This window comes from Thalassophryne amazonica, chromosome 3 (assembly GCF_902500255.1).
Source record: "Thalassophryne amazonica chromosome 3, fThaAma1.1, whole genome shotgun sequence".
Taxonomy (NCBI): Eukaryota; Metazoa; Chordata; class Actinopteri; order Batrachoidiformes; family Batrachoididae; genus Thalassophryne; species Thalassophryne amazonica.
In genome coordinates, this window is record NC_047105.1 from 56,322,014 (window position 1) to 56,343,458 (window position 21,445).

At 40.1% G+C, this 21,445-nt stretch overlaps 1 protein-coding gene and 1 long non-coding RNA gene across 5 annotated transcripts in view; one reads left to right on the top strand and one right to left on the bottom strand.

Annotated features, from left to right (window-relative positions):
• Nucleotides 1-1,334: 1,334 nt before the first annotated feature.
• Nucleotides 1,335-21,445, bottom strand: part of LOC117506774 (SLIT-ROBO Rho GTPase-activating protein 3-like) — a 142,266-nt gene continuing 122,155 nt past the window's right edge. For 3 of the 4 annotated variants that reach the window (XM_034166374.1, XM_034166373.1, XM_034166370.1), the window contains 10 exons: nt 15,842-15,902; nt 13,388-13,465; nt 12,918-13,052; nt 12,718-12,823; nt 10,370-10,597; nt 7,938-8,011; nt 7,672-7,852; nt 5,849-5,995; nt 3,784-4,099; nt 1,335-2,242 (listed from right to left, as the gene is read on the bottom strand). In XM_034166374.1, the coding sequence (XP_034022265.1) occupies nt 1,778-2,242; nt 3,784-4,099; nt 5,849-5,995; nt 7,672-7,852; nt 7,938-8,011; nt 10,370-10,597; nt 12,718-12,823; nt 12,918-13,052; nt 13,388-13,465; nt 15,842-15,902 (1,791 nt within the window). In that variant the 3' untranslated portion in view covers nt 1,335-1,777. The remainder of the gene's footprint in view (nt 2,243-3,783; nt 4,100-5,848; nt 5,996-7,671; nt 7,853-7,937; nt 8,012-10,369; nt 10,598-12,717; nt 12,824-12,917; nt 13,053-13,387; nt 13,466-15,841; nt 15,903-21,445) is intronic. The other variant, XM_034166372.1, reaches the window with a different exon arrangement.
• Nucleotides 11,054-12,222, top strand: LOC117506775. The gene is made up of 2 exons (XR_004559544.1): nt 11,054-11,158; nt 12,182-12,222. It is a non-coding gene; the product is annotated as an uncharacterized LOC117506775 (long non-coding RNA).

Below are 21,445 nucleotides of genomic sequence, written 5' to 3' on the forward strand. Positions count from 1 at the left end.
TACAGGGTTCTAGCCACGGTGGGCGGCGCCACCCAGTACCGCAAATTTCCACTCGGTTCTAGAGTTCAAATTGGCTGTTCCACCCAGCACAGAATTTCTGAAAAATGAACTGGAATGTTGCTAAAAATGTACCAATTTGATCATATTTCAAGCTTATAGTCATAGTTGCTATTTTAAACCAATAATTAAAGTAATAATATATTTCTCATTTTCTTCATATCAAATTGCAAACAGCAGAGATCAGAGAGTCAGTGCATTCTGTGGCCACAGAGTTGTGAAGGGCAACAGCTGAAAACAGCATCTCTGCTCCGCTCTGAACTGAAGAGAAAAAAAATTAACCTGCCATGAAAATCCGACCTTAATCCAGAGGTCCTTTTGTGTCCGTATATGATATAGTCAGAATTCTAAAGTTTATTTTACAGTTGAAAGGCTTCGTGTTTCCAAAAAGCTCAGAGTATGAAAAACAACAGAGGGAGGGGGAGGGAGAGAAACACAGAGAGAGAGAGGAGGAAGGACAAATAGGTCCAGGTTCAGCTCTTGCCCAAACAAGGCAATTAGGTGTTATATGTTTTAAAAATAAATGTCATACAATCCCACTCAAAAATGTTGAAAACAAACAAACAACAAAACTGTCAGGATGACCAAAAAACTGCCTGCTTCACTGAATTAAAAACTATGGTCATTTTTGAAGAAGAGTAAATGCTGTGTCCATTAAATATTAATGTGGTTTTAACATTTTCAACATTATTTAATTTATTAACTTAGACTTTGACAGAAACATGGAAAAAAAATAACTTTTATCTTACAAATATTACATCAATATATATTTTTTGTTTATTATGCTTGCTTTCAATGCATCTAAAACCACTCAAAATTAGTTAAAATAGGGCTTGCCAATAAAGTGGTATAAAACCACTTTATCTTCGCAGCCCCCGAAGCTATGAGCTGCGATCACATAATTTACCCAGCAATAAAATGGTCCTTGCTAGAACCCTGGCTGGCAAAATCGTCAAGGTGTGACACCTGCATAATTTATTAGACATACACTGCCGTATGCCAGTGTTTTTAATACGGTCAGCATATGCTGGCTAAATCGTCAAGATGTCACAGGGCACTTACAAAAACTCCAACCTGAACACACGTTAAAATAATTTTGTTCAAGTTGGAGCTTGTAATTTTCATCTTCACAACCTGTCATGAATGCAGCATAAGTGTATTTAACAACACTTTTAGTTTTGTGCTTGGGGGAATTCATGTATGTCACATAGTGTGTATGATACTGTAATTGTATATACAGTATATTAGGCTTATATCAAAATGTTATGGGCTTTTCAGACATTTATGAGATTTTCTGTTATAAATGTTGGACAAGACATTTTAACGGACTGCAGACCACCTGCACAGGCTGAATGCAATGAGCTGTTTTAAGTGCACCATCATAGCTGAATAATATTTCAAAGCTGTGTCTTAATTGGCAGAAGTTACTACGCAAGTAGTATTTTCCAGTGCATCCTTTTTTTTTTAATCCAGCATGGTTCATTCCTATTTCTGTGTAACGTATCATAATACAGTACACTGACTTGTCCAAAAATAAGTCACTGTGTTGGCAGGAAGCTGTCAGAAACCAGCAGTAATGATCCTAAACTGGAAAAAAAGACTAGTGATCAATAAAATATTCATGTACCATATTTGACGAGTGGATGTTTGTCCTGCTGGCAAGAAGAGGTGTCAGGCTGCATTGGTCCAGTGTTCTTCAAACAGTTGCGGCTGTGTGGAGCTATATGTTACTTTGTTTGTCTGAGGATGAGGAAGAGGTGGAAGGCGAGGGGGACGGTGCTTGAGGGAAAACCCTATCAGTGGACATGATGCTCGGACTGCCCAGACCAGAGGAGCTGGAGCTGCTGGAACGATGTGGTCCTTGCCCCTGTCCTATAACAGGAGCAGGTCGGACCGGTCTAGCTGGAGGTGGCCGTAGAGGTGCACTCGGTCTGCGTGCTGCCAGAGCCGGCTTAAAAGTGGTCATGGTCTCAGAGGAGGAGCTGCTGCTGCTCCGTCGTTGAGCCGCATCTGGATCTCTGATCACCATGGTATGCAGAGGACTTCCAGGTGGCTCCTGCGATCCGCTGGGGAGCTTGAGCGGCTCCAGGGTGTCCAGAACAACGTCAGGTGCATGCTTAGCAACATTCTGTCTCTCCAGCTCACGCAATTCATGTAATGCGGTATTCATTGTTTTCTCTATGTCCTAAAAAAACAAGGAAAAAAAACAGATTTTTACAGAAGGTTTATTACATTTTTTTAAAAAATTATATAAATTTGATGAATTCATTAAAACTAAAAACCCTTTCTATCACCTCCATAATTAAGAAGATTCGACCTATTCTATCGGTGGCTGATACAGAGACATTGATTGGTCTCTTCCAGATTGGAGCACGATAATATCCTATTTTATGGCTTACTGCAGTCCAGCATCAGAGGTCTTCAACTGGTTTAGAATGCTGCTGGTACAGTTCTGATTAGGAGAATAAAGTTTGACCATATTACCTCAAACGTGGCCTCCCTTCTCTGGCTTCCTCTCAGTGTGAGGTCAGGTTTGAAGGTTTTGTTACTCACATGGACTCGCATCCTCCCTATATGGCCAATCTAATTAAACATTAGGTACTGGCCTGTCCTTTGCATTCTCAGGATGCAGGATTATTGCGCGTTCCAAAGGTTAAAAAGAAGTCAGCAGGCCACAGAGCTTTTTTTTTTTAAAAACGTGCATTTGTTCTGTGGAACGATTTGACTGCTAAGATACAACAGTCTGGCTCTCTGGAGAACCTGAAGTCCATGTTAAAGACTCATCTGATCTCTTTTTCATAAGAGTAAGATATTAGTATTGCACTTCACTACTTTTTGCACATCCTAATTTTACTATCAATGCACTTCAGTCTCATCATAGTATCTAAATACTGGGAGTGTGACTGAAGCAAAGGGTTAGCTGCTGGAAAACACATTAGTATCCTGTCTGTGATCCTGTTTATCTTACCGCTGAGAAATAGTGTTCTGAGAGTTGTTAGTTTGGGCTGATTAATTCTGCCCTCTTCTTCCTCTGTTTGAGGTGTGGTCATTGGATTCATCTGCAAATGAATGGAGAAGGCCTTCTCTGGAGGGCCTTCCTTCCTCTGTCTGAGGACGCAGCCTATCTGAAGAAGGTTTTGGACGAGAACTTGACTTTGTTTTTATTTTCTATTCTTGTTTGCATGTTTGAAAATTCTACGCTGTTCTCTGTTTATTTCATCTTTGTTATTGTTGTGGCCTGAGCCATTGGTCCTCCCCCCCACCCCGAGTCTGGTCTGCGTGAGGTTTCTTCCTTTATGTTTTCCTTACCACTGTTGCCTATGTTCTTCGTAGCCAGCCTGCTCTGTGTCAGCCAGATTGTGTCAGATCTCAGAAGCCAAACAGAGTGGGTCCTGGTTAGCACTTGAATGGGGGCCATCTTCAGAAGAAGAGGGCTGCGTGTGTTTCTCCAGACAAAACTGGATTTGCATCAGGAAAGGCATCTGGCATAAAACTTGCCAAATCCCAATGTGGATCTGTGCCGCATCCGCTGTGGTGACCCACAACAAACAGGAGCAGCCAAAAGCCAAACAACAACAACTGTTGCCTATGTGCTTGCTCACGGGGGGTTGGTAAGGTTAGACCTTACCTTTGTGAGGTGGCATGTTATGATTTTGCACTATATAAATTAACTGAATAAAATTTTTAAACAAAGCTAATAAATATTGTGTGCTGTTGGTAAGTCACCTCAGCAAGTGCCTCAGCCTCAAAGGTTTTGTGGTCTCCTAAACTGGCGTGCCGGGTGGTGCTTGGAGAGGATCGCTGAGAGTAGGCATCAGCAAAGGCCTTCCTGTCAGGATGGTTGATGCAACCAGGGCTGCTAAACGTGGTGAGTCGTCGTTTCTCTGGACTCTCTGCTGGGCCACGGCTAACAACTATTTTGTGAGGGCTGCAGGGGCGGGGCATAACTCTAGGGGGCTGCTCCGGGGCTCTGATGGGGCTGTGATTGTCGGCGCCATTCCTCTGGCGTGGAAGTGCAGCTCCGTCTGAACGGATTCTTACCCTGAGAAAAGCAGAATTCAAGTTTAATATGCTTAATCTTAATTGTTGTTCTGTGTTTAAACCCCATACTTTAATGGATTTGGAAGCCCACGGCCTAGAATTGTGATAAACCAAAGTGTGAAGATCACGGTTGGCATGAACTTGAACATGGTTTGATGATGAAACGCAACAGATGTTCAAGTTTCAATTTATTATCATATGCATTTAAAAATACAACGTTGCTTTCTCAGCCCATAATAGCTATAACGGACACAGCAAAAAATAATACCAATCCATAAAACGTAAAAGTACAAAAGTAAGACAAGGTAAAAACACAACATAGAATAAAAACATAGAATGAATAAGTGCAAAAACAACCATAGCACAACTTTAGCACAGCTGAAAACCTTCCAGTGATGTTGACGGACACATATTGAAAATCCTGCCATGGTTACAACTTAACATCATGGCCCATTGAAGTAATATTGAGGTTCATCATGAACACGCACCTACTGTACACCTTCAAAGGTTTTCCAATGAAAAGACAATCGTGAGCTTCCTGCATGTATCATACCATAATTTGAAAAACCTTTGTGTGTTTGGTGATTTGTTCCACTAATCTGCCAAGGTGCTTGAGACAATTTTCACCAAATGTGCTGAGTGTATGTAGGTTGACCCCAGAAGTACCCTTAAGGGGTTTGTTTTAGCAAAGGTAAAGGTCATTTGGAACAAAGGTCAAAATTTTGGTTTATCTGACTGTTTGCTCCTCTGCTCCTCTCAGGTTCCTTGTCTGATTTGCACTAAATTTGATGTGGAGATGACAACTAACCCCAAAATTGCCCTTAAAGGGTTTGTTTTTGGCAAAGGTCAATGTCATTAGGGCCAAAAAATATGATTTTCACCCCAATGTCCACTAAACCTTGCAAACATATGTACATGGGTTCTGGAATTCCTGGGGTGACATCAAATCTACCAAGGTTTCAATCATTGGGGTCAAGGCTCAAAATTCTTTTTTTCACTCCAATTTAGAATTTAGCACAGATATGGGGGTAGGTTCTGCAATTCCCCAGCACGGTCTAACAAAAGGAAGCATGACTTAAATTTACACATAATCAGAATGTGTGCGAGTAATATAAAAATTCATTTTGACGAAAGGCAAGGTAACAGAATTTGATTTTCAACCTGGTTTGGACCAAATGAGGCAAACACTTGCCCTGGCATGGTCAGTCAAAGGTCAATCATTTGGGTGATGGTCAAGTTCATTCGGGTCACAGGTCAAAACTAGAAAATTTCACTCCAATTTGCACCAAATGTAGAACACATTTAGGTGAGTTCTGGAATTGCCCAGGCAAGGTCAAATTTGCCAAAGGCCAATCATTGGGGTCAAGATTACTGCAGCTAAAGCTCAAAATCTGTATGTTGATGAAGCTTCATCACGGGCAACCTTGGTTGGCTGTGAAATTTCTATTAAACAAAATTATTTTGGAAAAGGTCAAAACATTTGGTTTTCAATACAGTTTAGACTGAATGTGGCACATACTCAGGAGGATTCCAGAATTCCCCAGTCACGATTTGGCATAAGTGTATCATCTGGGTGAAGATCAAAGTCATTGAGGTCAAACATCATATTGCCTACCACTATTACCACTATTATTAATAATAGTACCCGTGAAAGTGACAACAGGGCTTTGAGCTAAATTTCAGTAGCCTGTTGCATGTTCACACTGTGTGCGCACATGTCCTGAATCTCCTGATATTAGGTTAATGTCACCTTCCCATCGCCCCTCCAAAGCGGTGCTCGGTACTCTGTTCACAAGGAGACTGATGGTCATTTCTGGACAAGAGTCGAACGTCGTGGTGCGGCCCACTGCTGACCTCAGCGTCGGTCCTCTGAACGTTGTCCGAGAAGGCGTCATCCCTGACAGACAGGTTAAAAGCTTCTGTCCTCATGAAAAATTCATCAGCTTTTCATTCAAACATTTTAAAGCAGACACAGTAATCTGTAATAATCACACTGTTCACTTAGTACACCCATATTTGATTTTTACAAATGAAAAACTCACTTATTAATAGACAGGTATTACTATGCCTAACTAGAATTGAATTACATTTAATTTAAGATAACTTCATCAAATATGGGGCTTAGCATTTTTTAGCTTTATTGAAAGTAATCAAACCACAGCTGCACTGTAAAAAAATGTAAATACCTTGACAGAAAATGATGTGAATTTTACAGTATAAAACTTATTTTCAAAAAAAAAAATTTTGCAAAAGTAGAATGGGGTAAAAGCCACCTTGAACTGGGGACATTGTGTTGGGGAAGCAACCACACTAACCGCTTGCGTCACATGGTGTAATGAACTCCAAAATCAATTTGATCCTATTGATATTGCATACTCAATTCTAAACATACACAATTTTTTCAGAAGTGTTCTTATTAACATACATAGTACAAATATGTTACTATGGCAATATGCTATTCAATTAATTATATTTTCAGAGTAGTCCTTATTGTGAGACAGTGCAGTGGTGCAAACAGTAAGGGTACTATTTCACTGGGCTGCTAAAGCTTGCAAATGGCATTTGTGAGGGAATTCACCATTACCGCAATGTTTGCTGGGTGTTGCTCTCCCTTCACGTGAATCACAGAGCGTTACAAGTGTTGCACATGAATTTTGAACAGTTCATAGTTGGCGAGGTGACAAAGGTCCTTACCACATACTCACAGAGCAGTTTCAGGTATTGCAAAGCCCTCTGAATGTAGTCTCCTCAACTCATAACGTGAGAATCCTGAGAGAACTTTGTGAGGGGTTGACGATGGATGAAACTACATTGTGAGTGATTTGGAGCAAAAAATGATCTGACTTTTCTCGTGGGAGACACGCACGAGCTGCACTGAGAGCACGGCAAAATAGCAGAGATGATCGGAGAGGAACAGCGTTTTTTTTAAGTGGTCGAACGAGTCAGGCAGCTCCTCTGCTGCATGATCTGGACATATGCTTTTAATTTCTTTTGTATTTAGGAACACAATGGAAATAAGTTTGACACTTTAATGTTTTATCCTCTGCAATTTGTAGATGGAGAGGTGGACGTTCTGGCCCGAGTACAGAGAGGTGGTCATCCAGAGAAGCTCCTCAACTGCGGAACCTTAGAAGATGCCACAGTTCACAGGACAAAAAGTAAATTTACACCATTTTGGAAAAAGCTGTAACATAACAAAATGTGGAAAAAGCGAAGTGCTTTGAATACTTTCTGGATGCACTGTATGTATATATACGTACATGCTGTTGGATTTACTGGTTTAAAAATTTTTTTTTAATTGATAAATTACAATTGCTTTATATCTTAAAATGTGCAGGTTGTTCACTGAGGTATTTGCACATTTTTACTGTATTTTTTACAGAATTATTCTGGCTACGTTTATTTTATTTTCCAATAAAAGCAACAGGGCTTTTTGTTGTTTTTTTTTTTAAGTGTGTGGGGGCGAGCGCATGGAGAGGCTACAGGAGGGGCTGCTGTCATTCTGTCAATGACAAAAATGAATGAAGAACTCAGGTGCACATAAAACACTCTGCACAACGTCACCTCACTTACATATCCTGCACCACGATGTACTGATGTGGGATCAGCCCGTCCACACCATTATGTCGGCCCTCCCACCAGTCCTCAGAGGCTCGCAGGTAGAGTAATAGAGACGCACCCTTCTTAAAGGAAAGCTCTCGAGGACTTCGGCCCACATAGTCAAACTTTGCTATGGCCTCAATCGTCTCCACTTCTGCATCACAAAAACAGTGGCAGTATGAGGTTCTGAACGTTTCCTCTGTCAGTACGTATGGTGACTGCTGCAGGGAGTAGCTCACCTTCATCGCTAGTGTTAGGCCCCGTACCGTTGTCTACCTCGTCAAGGGCCCCCGGCTCACTGTGAGGACTCTCACTGAATCAATACAAATCACATCAAAAACAAGACAAGCTCATAAATCCTCAGCTCTGATCAATACAGTAAACAAAACTAGACCAAATGCTCTAAATTGCTATTTACCTCTCAGTGAGGCTGTTTTTGTTGATTTGTCTGTTAGTTTGATTGTCAGAAAGATATCTTGAATGGATTTCAGTGAAATCTGGTGGACAGTTGGGCCTTGTCCTCTGCTCTGAATGAATGATGCCGTCTTTCTGTCCTACCTTCACCCGCCCAGCTATTTTTCATTAAATAGTTCACATTTGACCACATGCTGGGATATTTAGCTACATTTTAGCAGGTCCTGTAATTTTGTCATCATTTGGACATTTACAAGCTGATCAAAATTTTAATAAAGAAGCAGAAAATGACAGCAGCTGTTCTTGTAAAGTGCATAACTAGAAATGTGGTGGTGTTTAAGAGAAGCTGGTGAACCGCATTTCCTTTAAAAATGGCCAAACCTTGAAAGACTACAGAACACACTGAAAGACATCTGTGAATTATAAAGGTATTTTAAAAAGCTTATTTGACAGTTCACATTTCACAGTGACAAAGAAAGATAATTAATATGTTGTTTCACATACAACTCACTCGCTGTAACCTCAGTAAGAATGAGCCCAGACTATTCTATCATTTAACTGGAAGACTTAATTTAACAGTGTCTCCACTTTCCATGTCATTGTACAACTGAATGAATCCTCTCAAAGAACCATCCAAAAACACAAGAAAGTACAACTCAAAAGAATGATATTGTTCTCTACAAGTGTTAATTTGTTCACAAAATATTTCAACTGGTTCTAATCCAAACATGCACAAGATATGCAGTTTTATGCAAATTAGATAGATAGATGTGTGTGTGTAAAACTGAGTGAAATTAGTATCCTATTCATATGGAATACAAGGTCAAGGACAAAACAATTATGATGCGGGTACGATTTCTAAACTGATTTTGGCAAAATTTTAGAAGCGGTCACACTGATCAAAGATCAATTTTAAGGGATCAAGAAAACAGCTCCGTCTCATTTCTTCTTTTAGTGTTCAATAGTGTTACTGTACAGAAATAAAACGCTAAAATATAATTGCTTTGTGCACAAATGATGATGGTTTTTGAGAGATGACTGAGATGAATTAGTCTAAAATTTGGTAGAAGCACAAAAAAAAAGAAGAAAAAGTTGACAGGACTGAGCGGAGGCGAGACACAGACAGAGGCTGGACACAAATGCAGGCTCACCACAGGACGTATGCGTAAAGAATGGTTTAATTCAGACCTGGGTTCAGTAACAGGAAGGCAGTCCGCGGAGCAAAAGTACCGGGCAGGGACAAGACAGAGGACGTGGTCAAAAACAAGCAAGGTCAGTACACGAGCAAACAGAGTTGTCAGGGCTGAGGCAAAATGGCAGGATCCGGTACACAGAGCAGAGTAAAAAAACACGGCTTGGCAAAACAGGACTGAAACAAAGTGCAGGTGAAACTAATGAATCAACAAACGAGCAGGGAGGAAGTGAACTGAAGCAGTTTAAATAAGAACAGGTGTTAATAAGATAATGAGGTGCACGTGGAGGAGGAAGGGCCTGGAAGGGGGCGTGGTCAGGTGACAACTAAGAGGCAAAAGAGATGCAGAAAGGCGGTGACAAATGGGCAAGTAAATGACAGATGAATGGGGCGTGGCCAACAGTGATGACAAAGTGCAGGTGTGGAACATGAGTGATCAGAAAGAGACTGTGATAACAATGAAACTGGACATGACAACTTAGAGACCTGAGAGGAGTGCAGACAAAGAGAGAATAACAGGCAGGTGCAAGTGAGCGGTGAAGAGAAGAGACTGTGATAACAATGAAACTGGACATGACAAGTAGAGATCATACAAAGAAAACATGAGCACAAATCTAAACTTGATCAGGAATGAAAAGCATACCAGAACATGATAAACAGAATCATGGGAAATAACACATTGTGACAAAACCAAGTGGAACAGACAGACAAAACTATAAGAAAAACAGAAACTAAGTGATAACAAAACCTGGCATAACAGTACTACATAATAGAAATGAGAACAGCAAAAACAATAGGCAAACAATAACCAAATGATAAACCATGAAAACACAGACTGATAGAACAAAACTAGAACGGAACTGGAACATGGCTGAAGTATAAAAGTAACAGAAGAATGTGCCAAAGCAAAAATAGAACATAGAATAAACACATGATGAAGAAGGCAATTAATAAAACAAGGCTGGGGCAAAAGGAACAGAACTAAATAAAGAGGAAAAGTAAGGGCTGAAGCCTGGAACTGGACGGGGCATGACAAAAGTTTTGTCTACCATGCTTTGTACGCACCAGTACTCCTCCCCTCCAGCCATGCATTTTTCATACACAGGTCCATCCAAATCACGCTGGCTGGGGAAGATAAGCTCATGATGAATGATGACTGTTTTGATGACCTCATTAACATGCGCCTGGCAGACCACAGGGTCCTGGTCGTCTGGTATGGGCATCAGAGTGGGGCCAAAGCAAATAGCCAGGTTGTAGGGGTCCATCATGTTCTCATCACTGTACTGCGACAGACTGCAAAGAAATATGCACTAAATCTCACTGTATCAGTGCAACACTTAAAGCTACAGTGTGTCCTCTGTCATGCCATCTAGAGGCCAGGCTGCAGCTTGCATTGTGTCGCTGCCAGTCACAATTTTGTTTCCCTTCATGTCGTTACTTCTTTGGTATCATGGTCCCTTGTCTTATCTTGTGATAAGCAATATGTACGTATGACACTCCATTTCACAAAAATGAGTGTTCTGCAAAATGTGGAAGATAGCGTAAGTATGCCGCTTTTGGGATGCTGCATCAACTTGGCGGCCTCCATGAAGTGGCCCACTCCAATGTAGATATGAAGGCCTCATTCTGAGTTTATGAAAACACATCAGTTGATTGTCAAATAAATTATACACTAATGAGTAAAGGGCTATAAATGTACTACATTCTATATATGCTAAGTAACAACTCTAAATCCTACCAATGGTAGCTGTTTATTTGTTTATTTAAAAGGATCCCCATTAGCTGACGCCAAAACTTCAGCTAGTCTTCCTGGGGTCCAGACAATAAAATACAAAGGCAAACATTACAATATCAGTTCATAATATGTATATGTCGCGGACATGACAAGCGAAGCTCTTCAGCATCTCACCATGTCATTTTGGTCCTTCAGACTTTTTTTGAGTAAATACTTCGGTGAAGCATGAACATGGCTAAAACCTTTCAATTTCTGGGGGGTGCTTTACGTTAGAAAGATTAAAAAAGAAAATAAGATTATAAAATCAAACCTTCACTGTGCCTTGTGATAGAATCACTACGGTGACCAGTCCAAGATGGCGGCCGCATTTCTTGCGCCTCAGCCACCAATGCGGCTTCTACTCCTCTTTATCTATGTTCGTCTACCATCGGTTTGTGGCTTTTTATTGCTTTTTACGACAACAGTTTGTGGCTTTGTTGAGGTCGCCACGCTGCGAGATCTCAGTAACACTGAGAACTGCATTGAGACGCTCTGATCACGCTGCACTTTAACCGCTGCACACAGACAACACCATTAACATCGCAGTATAAAACTATTTTTATATTGTGCCTAAAACTCTCGTGAATATATTCTCTGGGTTTTTACACGTTGTTATTACGTTTATTTTATGTAAACATGCGAGAATCACAGGCTGTCTCCCCGTTATTTTCAATGGGAGCTGCTGTGAGCTACGCTCGCTTCCTGATCATGTCGTTCTGGGGGAAAGTGAAGTTTGCTCTTTAACGTCTTGATTATTGTTCTTTACAACACTGTTTGTCTTCTTTGTTCCAGACTAATATGTATAATAAGTCTGAAATTCGGTTTGCGCTTATTAAATTCCACGCAGATTAAATGTAGCAGACACGGATTATTTGTTATAATTGTTTTAGCAAGTTTCTCAGGGTATCATGCAGCAGTCTCTTATTAACATGATGAAAAGCATAAAAAATTACATTTTGGTAGTATAATATTCATTTACAATTGTCCTCATGTGGATTCTCTATGTTGTTTTGACTGCAGCGACTCTCTGGCGTGCAAGGGATTATGGGATATGTGAAAACCCCGAATGGTTTGTGCCTTCATCTACTGTTGTGCAGCACAAGGCTCATAAAATACATATTTTTAAATAAAATTTACAAATAAAGAATACAGAAAACACACAAATCATATATAATTTGATGGGTTAATCTCACTCAATCAAATACACTGGGCCTATATGATATTAAGATGATGACAAATATATTCTTAGTCTCAATTTAAAACCAGCCTTACTTTTAATGTCACAAATCTCCCCAGGAAGAGTGTCCCAATGTGCAACTGATCTATAAAATACTGTCCTCTTCACAGTCAGACTTAGGTAAGGGTAACGTAATCCGACCACTATTCGCCCCTCGAGTCTTACATGAATGATGGTAAGTTATATTATTATTATAAAGAAATTTAGAGTCTGAGTGTTAATAATTTTATGAAAATATATAAGTACATTAGCAGATAGCCTATCCTGAACCCTCAACCAGGAGAGACGTTCATGCATTTCTACAACACTTATTCTTGGAGACCAACCAAGAACCAGTCTTGTGGCCTTGTTTTATGCCACTTGTAGTATCTGTAATATTAAATGTGTTGCAACAGCACTTACTGATTTAGAAATGCAAACACGTATCGCATGACGATGATCACAGGCCGCGGGAGAGTCCCAGTAATCTGCTGCAGGTGATGAGCTCGTTCTGCACCAGAGTCGAGCTCTAAAAAAACAAATGCATCATGACATTAAACAAAGATATGATCAGTAATAGCAAGATATGCAAATAAAAACAATGTTGCTTTTTTTGTACTCACTGGTGGTGGATATGAGGTCAAGAAACCGTTCTTTGGGGAAGAGAGGATTTTCCAACCCTCTGAAGTAAAGTTTCAGAACGCCTGCCACAGAGTTGATGTCATGATCAGTCTGATCGTTCACCAGTGGGTCCTCTCCTGTGATTGCACCAAACATTTAATCCACTCATTAGTAACTCTTATAAGTCTTTCATGCAAAACATCACTGATAAAGTTGCTTTTAAAGCAAATTTGAAGCCGAGAGGCGTTTAATGGGCACTCAGAGTGCAGTCAGTTTCCTCATTTGTATTAATCCAAGAGACCGTCCTCTGTGTATTCCATCTAACATGGTTTACGCGCCCATTACAGCGCTACATGTGATACAGGGGCTCTTTATGTGCACTTTAGAGGCCTACGGGACAGTCTGTGGCTTTAGAGGTACAAATGCAATTTAAAAACAATCTGTAGGAGATTGGCTCCACACTGGGACGAACCTCTTTCAAATGCATTTTTAATGTCATTGACTTCGACCTGGGATCCCGGAACTCGAAATATACCTTGCTGCTGAAGACCTGTGGACAGACACAACAGAAACAACAGCATAATATCAAATCAAATCCACAATTGAGACACATGCATGAATAATCAACCATAATTTCTATTCCTCACAGTATATCCAAACAAGCAAATAATTTAAAAAGAATGCACTGATCATAAATATTAGTATACGGTAGCATGACTGAGTATGCACAATGGTGTGAAAATGGACATTTTGCACAGGACATCATGCAATTGCAATCTTAGTTCATTCATTCGTGTTTAATCAGACATTTCACCACCAAAGGGGGTAAGAAACTGGAAAGTTTTAAAACAGTTGTGACACGGCCATATGAAACACCGAACTTGATGTCTTCCTTTCAATATAGACTCCAGAATCATGTTTGGAAACACAGATTTTACAAAGGTGTTGAAATATTCTGAACAGGGTTTGGAATTTGCTGTCAGTAATTTGCAGTACCAACAAAACATTGGAATCTCATCCCCAGTCACATGTTCTATCTATTTTTCAAGTCCAGTTTTACTCTCGTTATAATTTGAGAATAACCCTGTTGTGTCTGATGATTTGCAGATGTTCATGCTGGTTATACGGTCACAAATCCATCATGAACATCTGCAAATCATCAGACACAAGGGGGTTATTCCCATTCTAATCCAATTCCATCGTTTGCATGGTTTATTTTCCTGTAGGTAATTTGGTCTGCGAGGTTTACCGTGAGGCAGTGTCGCTCCAACAGCGGTCAGGGCGTGGAGTAATTCATCAAATGTGAAAATCCATCAAATGCGAAACGGTAATTCTGTATCAGAATCCACATCAATACTTTCGTATGGTATCTTAAATTCACCCATTTTGGCATCATCGTCGGTACGTGACTTTCTCTCGCTCTCAGCTAACAGCGCCATTATTGACATCTGCGTAGCAGCGCCACACAGCCAGTCATTGTGCGGAGTAATACATTAAATGTGAAAGGGTCGAATATTTTGTGACCGTACACTCGATATTATAAGGTCTGAAATCTCACACGATTAACCAATCAGATTTGATTTACGGAAAAAATGTAACTGGATTAGAACATATATTTTGTCCCGCCTTGGTCCACATATAATAGAGGGCAGTATGTTTATGTTTAGCTACTAACTTGTTAATTCATTAGCCGTTCGTGTGCAGGTGATAATTTTCCATCCAGCTTCTATTAACAATCCGGCAAGGGGCGCACACAAAAAAAAAAAACAAACAAACAAAACAAAAAACAAAGTTACTTTTGGGATTGATGTGGCAGTGGTAGTGTGTAGGAATGTCCATGTTAATTAAAGAAAAATCTATGCAACAATGAATGTCATCAGAGTGATTGCTGAACAGGAGTGCTGAGGCGTAACTCAAAACTGTGACTGTGTGAGTGGAACAGGATGTGAAAGCATTCTTTTCACACTCCATTTAGCTCTATAAAATTAAATAACATAGACATCAAGTATTTCCTGACAAAACTGCTGCAGCCCAAACTTTAAACAAAAATGGCAGAATGCACACATCCATTAGAGAGAAAACCACCGAGGCTCAGATGGTAGAACAGCTTGTCTGGTAACCACAGGGGGGCAGTTCTCTTCTTGACAGCTACTGTCCTTGAACAAGACACTCAATCCCAAATTGCTCCTGCTACTAAATTTGTTGGCACTGATGTGTATGTGGGAGGAATGTGTGAAGAATTTAATGTGTTTTGGTGAAAGACTCTGGTTACGTTTATTCCATGTAACATATTTTCTGGTGTACAAGTCACTTTTTGTTTTCGAGTTTGGGTGGTCCTGCAACTTTTATACTTCAGTGCAATCCATGTCCATCTGACGATGTCTTTTACCAAATGCTATCAAGTAATATCCAATGTGTTGTCCAAAGCACATTTATTTGTCCAGCTTGCTTATTTTTGGACTTTAATAATCCTTATGTTAAGTAACAGCACAGGATGTGGTGTGCACATGTGCTGTACTGAGGTCCTGTACATTGTTAAACTTATCCCCAGGGAAACGCTGTGTTACAAATTGAGTTCCACATACAGAAAAATGTGACTTCTACTCCAGTGTGACTTCTGTACATTTTTTTCCACTTCATAATAATTTTTTGAACATGTGCAACTTATAATTCGGCATGACTTATACTCTGGAAAATACGGTACGTAAGCAAACTAGAAAAGCACCTACTAGAGCACTAAGTCACATCTGAAATACATTTTGGTTGCTATGGCACCATCACCTGGTGGCTGAAAGAATTGATTTGACATCAATGAAAGACATATGCAAACATATCAAATACATGTACACAGCAGGAATGCTCATCTTTACCTACGTGTCAGGTGTCGATAAATATTCCATTCATAGAGGAAAGACAAAGAACCTACCGTACAGATTGATGTATCGAATGCAGCTTTCAACCACGATGGGTATAGGCTGTCCTGAGTCCTACCAGACAAAGTCATGTAATCAACATCTGAGCGACATGACTCGAGCATGTATACAGTAAATTCATAATGCTGAATCCACATGTTGACAGTGCTGTCGAAAACTAGACATTCCAAGAAACAAGAACAGCAAACTGGATGCTACATTCATGAAAGCGAATGTGGCATCCAAAGGTAAAATGAATTACCTTCATAAATAAAACTTTTTCTGCCTTCACACTGTTAAATGTGAAACAGTCTTTTGGGTTTGACGTTTGTGCTGTTAGGCGAGCTTTACACAGTGAAACTAGCTGCAGGCTACATGAAACAAAATTTACATGCAACTTCCATTTTCATGCCATTACAAAAAGTAATTCAAAAAATAATCAAAGTCTCATGCAATACCTTTCGGTTACCTCATTAGTTTGGTAATTATATCAAACTAGAAGTGTCACTGTAACTCTGTTTGCAACTTTGTGACTTATTTTGTATCATAATGTACATTTTTCTCACTGGATCAATCAATCAATCAATTTTTTTATATAGCGCCAAATCACAACAAACAGTTGCCCCAAGGCGCTTTATATTGTAAGGCAAGGCCATACAATAATTATGTAAAACCCCAACGGTCAAAACGACCCCCTGTGAGCAAGCACTTGGCTACAGTGGGAAGGAAAAACTCCCTTTTAACAGGAAGAAACCTCCAGCAGAACCAGGCTCAGGGAGGGGCAGTCTTCTGCTGGGACTGGTTGGGGCTGAGGGAGAGAACCAGGAAAAAGACATGCTCTGGAGGGGAGCAGAGATCGATCACTAATGATTAAATGCAGAGTGGTGCATACAGAGCAAAAAGAGAAAGAAACAGTGCATCATGGGAACCCCCCAGCAGTCTACGTCTATAGCAGCATAACTAAGGGATGGTTCAGGGTCACCTGATCCAGCCCTAACTATAAGCTTTAGCAAAAAGGAAAGTTTTAAGCCTAATCTTAAAAGTAGAGAGGGTGTCTGTCTCCCTGATCTGAATTGGGAGCTGGTTCCACAGGAGAGGAGCCTGAAAGCTGAAGGCTCTGCCTCCCATTCTACTCTTACAAACCCTAGGAACTACAAGTAAGCCTGCAGTCTGAGAGCGAAGCGCTCTATTGGGGTGATATGGTACTACAAGGTCCCTAAGATAAGATGGGACCTGATTATTCAAAACCTTATAAGTAAGAAGAAGAATTTTAAATTCTATTCTAGAATTAACAGGAAGCCAATGAAGAGAGGCCAATATGGGTGAGATATGCTCTCTCCTTCTAGTCCCCGTCAGTACTCTAGCTGCAGCATTTTGAATTAACTGAAGGCTTTTTAGGGAACTTTTAGGACAACCTGATAATAATGAATTACAATAGTCCAGCCTAGAGGAAATAAATGCATGAATTAGTTTTTCAGCATCACTCTGAGACAAGACCTTTCTGATTTTAGAGATATTGCGTAAATGCAAAAAAGCAGTCCTACATATTTGTTTAATATGCGCTTTGAATGACATATCCTGATCAAAAATGACTCCAAGATTTCTCACAGTATTACTAGAGGTCAGGGTAATGCCATCCAGAGTAAGGATCTGGTTAGACACCATGTTTCTAAGATTTGTGGGGCCAAGTACAATAACTTCAGTTTTATCTGAGTTTAAAAGCAGGAAATTAGAGGTCATCCATGTCTTTATGTCTGTAAGACAATCCTGCAGTTTAGCTAATTGGTGTGTGTCCTCTGGCTTCATGGATAGATAAAGCTGGGTATCATCTGCGTAACAATGAAAATTTAAGCAATACCGTCTAATAATACTGCCTAAGGGAAGCATGTATAAAGTGAATAAAATTGGTCCTAGCACAGAACCTTGTGGAACTCCATAATTAACTTTAGTCTGTGAAGAAGATTCCTCATTTACATGAACAAATTGTAATCTATTAGACAAATATGATTCAAACCACCGCAGCGCAGTGCCTTTAATACCTATGGCATGCTCTAATCTCTGTAATAAAATTTTATGGTCAACAGTAAAAGCAGCACTGAGGTCTAACAGAACAAGCACAGAGATGAGTCCACTGTCCGAGGCCATAAGAAGATCATTTGTAACCTTCACTAATGCTGTTTCTGTACTATGATGAATTCTAAAACCTGACTGAAACTCTTCAAATAGACCATTCCTCTGCAGATGATCAGTTAGCTGTTTTACAACTACCCTTTCAAGAATTTTTGAGAGAAAAGGAAGGTTGGAGATTGGCCTATAATTAGCTAAGATAGCTGTGTCAAGTGATGGCTTTTTTAAGTAATGGTTTAATTACTGCCACCTTAAAAGCCTGTGGTACATAGCCAACTAACAAAGATAGATTGATCATATTTAAGATCGAAGCATTAAATAATGGTAGGGCTTCCTTGAGCAGCCTGGTAGGAATGGGGTCTAATAAACATGTTGATGGTTTGGATGAAGTAACTAATGAAAATAACTCAGACAGAACAATCGGAGAGAAAGAGTCTAACCAAATACCGGCATCACTGAAAGCAGCCAAAGATAACGATACGTCTTTGGGATGGTTATGAGTAATTTTTTCTCTGATAGTTAAAATTTTGTTAGCAAAGAAAGTCATGAAGTCATTACTAGTTAAAGATAATGGAATACTCAGCTCAATAGAGCTCTGACTCTTTGTCAGCCTGGCTACAGTGCTGAAAAGAAACCTGGGGTTGTTCTTATTTTCTTCAATTAGTGATGAGTAGAAAGATGTCCTAGCTTTATGGAGGGCTTTTTTATAGAGCAACAGACTCTTTTTCCAGGCTAAGTGAAGATCTTCTAAATTAGTGAGACGCCATTTCCTCTCCAACTTACGGGTTATCTGCTTTAAGCTACGAGTTTGAGAGTTATACCACGGAGTCAGACACTTCTGATTTAAAGCTCTCTTTTTCAGAGGAGCTACAGCATCCAAAGTTGTCTTCAATGAGGATGTAAAACTATTGACGAGATACTCTATCTCCCTTACAGAGTTTAGGTAGCTACTCTGCACTGTGTTGATATATGGCATTAGAGAACATAAAGAAGGAATCATATCCTTAAACCTAGTTACAGCGCTTTCTGAAAGACTTCTAGTGTAATGAAACTTATTCCCCACTGCTGGGTAGTCCATCAGAGTAAATGTAAATGTTATTAAGAAATGATCAGACAGAAGGGAGTTTTCAGGGAATACTGTTAAGTCTTCTATTTCCATACCATAAGTCAGAACAAGATCTAAGATATGATTAAAGTGGTGGGTGGACTCATTTACTTTTTGAGCAAAGCCAATAGAGTCTAATAATAGATTAAATGCAGTGTTGAGGCTGTCATTCTCAGCATCTGTGTGGATGTTAAAATCGCCCACTATAATTATCTTATCTGAGCTAAGCACTAAGTCAGACAAAAGGTCTGAAAATTCACAGAGAAACTCACAGTAACGACCAGGTGGACGATAGATAATAACAAATAAAACTGGTTTTTGGGACTTCCAATTTGGATGGACAAGACTAAGAGACAAGCTTTCAAATGAATTAAAGCTCTGTCTGGGTTTTTGATTAATTAATAAGCTGGGATGGAAGATTGCTGCTAATCCTCCGCCCCGGCCCGTGCTACGAGCATCCTGACAGTTAGTGTGACTCGGGGGTGTTGACTCATTTAAACTAACATATTCATCCTGCTGTAACCAGGTTTCTGTTAGGCAGAATAAATCAATATGTTGATCAATTATTATATCATTTACCAACAGGGACTTAGAAGAGAGAGACCTAATGTTTAATAGACCACATTTAACTGTTTTAGTCTGTGGTGCAGTTGAAGGTGCTATATTATTTTTTCTTTTTGAATTTTTATGCTTAAATAGATTTTTGCTGGTTATTGGTAGTCTGGGAGCAGGCACCGTCTCTACGGGGATGGGGTAATGAGGGGATGGCAGGGGGAGAGACAGACAGCCAGCAATTCAAGGAGAACATGCGGCTAAACATGTCACTCCCGGTCTGATTGGGGAGGGGCCCAGAGAAAACTACAGAGTCCGACATTGTTTTTGCAAAGTTACACACCGATTTAATGTTAATTTTAGTGACCTCCGATTGGCGTAACCAGGTGTCATTACTGCCGACGTGAATTACAATCTTACCAAATTTACGCTTAGCCTTAGCCAGCAGTTTCAAATTTCCTTCAATGTCGCCTGCTCTGGCCCCCGGAAGACAATTGACTATGGTTGCTGGTGTCGCTAACTTCACATTTCTCAAAACAGAGTCGCCAATAACCAGAGTTTGATCCTCGGCGGGTGTGTCGTCGAGTGGGGAAAAACGGTTAGAGATGTGAACGGGTTGGCGGTGTACACGGGGCTTCTGTTTAGGGCTACGCTTCCTCCTCACAGTCACCCAGTCGGCCTGCTTTCCCGGCTGCTCGGGATCTGCCAGGGGGTAACTAACGGCGGCTAAGCTACCTTGGTCCGCACCGACTACAGGGGCCTGGCTAGCTGTAGAATTTTCCACGGTGCGGAGCCGAGTCTCCAATTCGCCCAGCCTGGCCTCCAAAGCTACGAATAAGCTACACTTATTACAAGTACCATTACTGCTAAAGGAGGCCGAGGAATAACTAAACATTTCACACCCAGAGCAGAAAAGTGCGGGAGAGACAGGAGAAGCCGCCATGCTAAATCGGCTAAGAGCTAGTAGCTACGCTAAGCTAGCGGATTCCTAAAAACACGCAAAGTGAATAATGTGTAAATAATTTAGAGGTGATTCAGCAGAAGGAGTGCTTTAGTTAAGGCATGTAAAGATTACACTGGGAAACAAATCGTAATCTAGATAACTAGATCAATCTAACTGCGCAGATTAAACAGCTAACAGATACAGAAAAACACCGCTGTGCTCCGGAACAGGAAGTGATACAATACCGCAGTGAGAGCCCTGGATAACATCAGTACCAGTTCAGATGTGTTGTTGATTAAGTCTAGTAAAGCAGCTTAGCTCACAATGTAAAAAATAAATAAATAAATAAAAATAAATAAATAAATAATAGGCTTTTAATAATAAAAGCACCAAACATGGTAAATATTTTGATTAATATGCATCCGGAAAGTATTCACAGCACTTCACTTTTCCAACATTTTTTTATGCTACAGTCTTGTTCCAAAATGGATGAAATTCATTTTTTGCCTCAAAATTCTACACACAATACCCCATAATGACAATGTGAAAAAAGGTTTCTGAGATTTTTGAAAATTTATTAAAACAAAAACCTTAAGAAATATCAAAATTGAGGTCAGGTGCATCCTGTTTTCACTGATCATCCTTGAGATGTTTCTACAACTTAGTTGGAGTCCATCTGGGGTAAATTCAGTTGATTGGACATGAATTGGAAAGACACACACCTGTCTACATATAAGGTCCCACAATTGACAGTGCATGTCAGAGTACAAACCAAGCATGAAGTCAAAGGAATTGTCTGTAAACCACCGAGACAGGATTGTCTTGAGACACAAATCTGGGGAAGGGCACAGAAGCATTTCTGCTGCTTTGATGGTCCCAATGAGCACAGTG